This window comes from Trichoderma citrinoviride (genome assembly GCF_003025115.1).
Source record: "Trichoderma citrinoviride strain TUCIM 6016 unplaced genomic scaffold BBK36scaffold_219, whole genome shotgun sequence".
Classification (NCBI taxonomy): domain Eukaryota; kingdom Fungi; phylum Ascomycota; class Sordariomycetes; order Hypocreales; family Hypocreaceae; genus Trichoderma; species Trichoderma citrinoviride.
In genome coordinates this window covers 1-1876 of record NW_020194927.1, presented here as the reverse complement: position 1 = coordinate 1876, position 1876 = coordinate 1, and the positions used below count along the sequence as shown (strand labels likewise).

The 1876-nt window shown below is 50.7% G+C and overlaps 2 protein-coding genes across 2 annotated transcripts; one reads left to right on the top strand and one right to left on the bottom strand.

Moving 5' to 3' along the window:
- Window positions 1–266: 266 nt before the first annotated feature.
- BBK36DRAFT_1131464 (Biotin/lipoyl attachment) lies at window positions 267–705 on the top strand (the record flags this gene model as incomplete). Its single annotated transcript, XM_024891979.1, has 3 exons — window positions 267–337; window positions 451–529; window positions 637–705. The coding sequence occupies 3 exons, from the start codon at window positions 267–269 to the stop codon at window positions 703–705; spliced, it is 219 nt and encodes a 72-aa protein (XP_024744845.1).
- A 541-nt stretch (window positions 706–1246) lies between these two features.
- On the bottom strand, window positions 1247–1814 carry BBK36DRAFT_1190206 (hypothetical protein; the record flags this gene model as incomplete). Its single annotated transcript, XM_024896657.1, has 2 exons — window positions 1247–1402; window positions 1576–1814. Coding segments are annotated over 2 exons (395 nt in total), but the record flags the coding sequence as incomplete, so codon positions are not given.
- Window positions 1815–1876: the final 62 nt, after the last annotated feature.

Below are 1876 nucleotides of genomic sequence, written 5' to 3'. Positions count from 1 at the left end.
CCGTCTCCCGCAAGGGCTCAAATGCCGAGCCCCAAGTCTTCAGCAACGTCATCTGCGAGCCGACCGTCGCCGGCCCCGTGACGAAGCTCAAGTCGCGCTTCCCGGCGGAGAGGATCGAGTCCACCGTCGTGCCGCAGGAGACGGACACGGAGACGAAGCTGGCCATTTTCCAGCACGGCGTCAAGACGGACCTGGCGCTGCTGCCGCCGTCGTGGTACGAGAAGGCGCTGGGGCTCAAGGAGATGACGGCGTCGGTGGCGGCGCCCATGCCCTGCAAGATTCTGAAGAATGAGGTTGTCGAGGGGCAGAGCGTCAAGAAGGGCGAGCCGCTGGTTGTGTAAGTTTTCTCATCTTTTCCTGTTTTACCCTGCTTTCGTTTTTTTTTTTCCTTTGCCAATCCTTTTGTGGGGGAATATTTCTTGCTAACGATGAGCCCTTTCTTCCGTATAGCATCGAGTCGATGAAGATGGAGACCGTTATCCGGTCACCACAGGACGGCGTCATCAAGAAGCTCGCTCATAAAGAAGGAGTAAGTCCAAATCCCCCCTACGATGATGTTTTTCCCTCCTATACATCTTACGCCTCACTCTTGTACAAGATTCCAGCTAATCAAAAAAACTTTTTTTCAAATTTCAGGATATTTGCAAAGCGGGAACTGTGCTTGTCTTGTTCGAAGAAGATGCCAGCAAACAAGAGTCATCGTAAAAGAAAAGAATCGCATGGATCTGGAGGGGCGTTTTGTTTTTTTAATTTCACGGGAGGTTATATGAATGCATGTATATTCTGTAATTTTGGAAGGGAGAGCGACATGATAGTTCGTCACTTGAATCAATCATCTTGAAGTAGCGTGAATATGAAAGATGAAATGTGAAAACCAACTTCTTTTGTCTCTGCAACCTCTTTTCGCTTCTTCTCGTATCGGGTTCTTTACCACGACGCCTCACCAATTTTGTCCTTTTTTTTTCCCCCTTTCCCTCTTTTTCTTCTCACATAAAACGCCGTAAAGCCCCAATTCAAAAGAGCCCGTGCCAAACTCCAGATAGCAAGGTATCTCGTCGTAATATCGTCATGACGGTCATTTTGCGGCTCGCTTCAAGCCCGGACACATGAAAGCTATCCGTTCGCAAAGCGGTACCTCGAACAGCCATAGATCAGCCCCAAGACCTAGCAAGCTCAGAATATGGCATTCGAAAGAAGCAAATTTCGCTGGAGCAGCCCAACTCCCCAAAGGGCCACAGGCAAAATGTCATTTTGTCTGCATTTCCGCGTACGTCTCAGGCAAATGTCTGCTCATCCGCGACTGCTTGGCCGCTTCCCGAATTCGCTTCCACCATTCCTTGGCCCGACGCGGCCAGCTGGGGTCTGTAGGTGGAACATAAGAGTAGTAGTTGTGAAGAAGGTCCTGCGTCGAAAGGGTTATCAGTAAGCGAGATGACCGGGAGGTACTCCGTAGACGAAATTGATATATTCCCCCCCTTTGGCCTCCCTCACCACCAGTTCCAAATCCACAACCACCGTCGGTTCAATCATGAATAATTTGAAACAGGGGGGAGGGGGGGAGGAATCCAAGCTCACCTCTTCTTTCGCCAATGTGATGAAACCCAGCACAAACGCTACCCACGCCAGCGTCCCCTTGGTGTTGAGAAATTGGTTCCCGCCTCGAAACTCAATCGTCCCCGTGCACCGTCTTCTCTTTCGCTTCGGATAGATGTTCTGAAAGTTCCACAGAACGTAGCGGTTGCCCTGCATGTAGTGGCACAAGTCTGCCTTTCTGCTTATGGACCGAATCTCGGCAGCCACCTTGTGTAGCGCGTCTATGCTCTTTTCCAAGCCCAACGTCTTGTTGAGCCCGGACTCGAGGCTCTGGCTGTTCAAC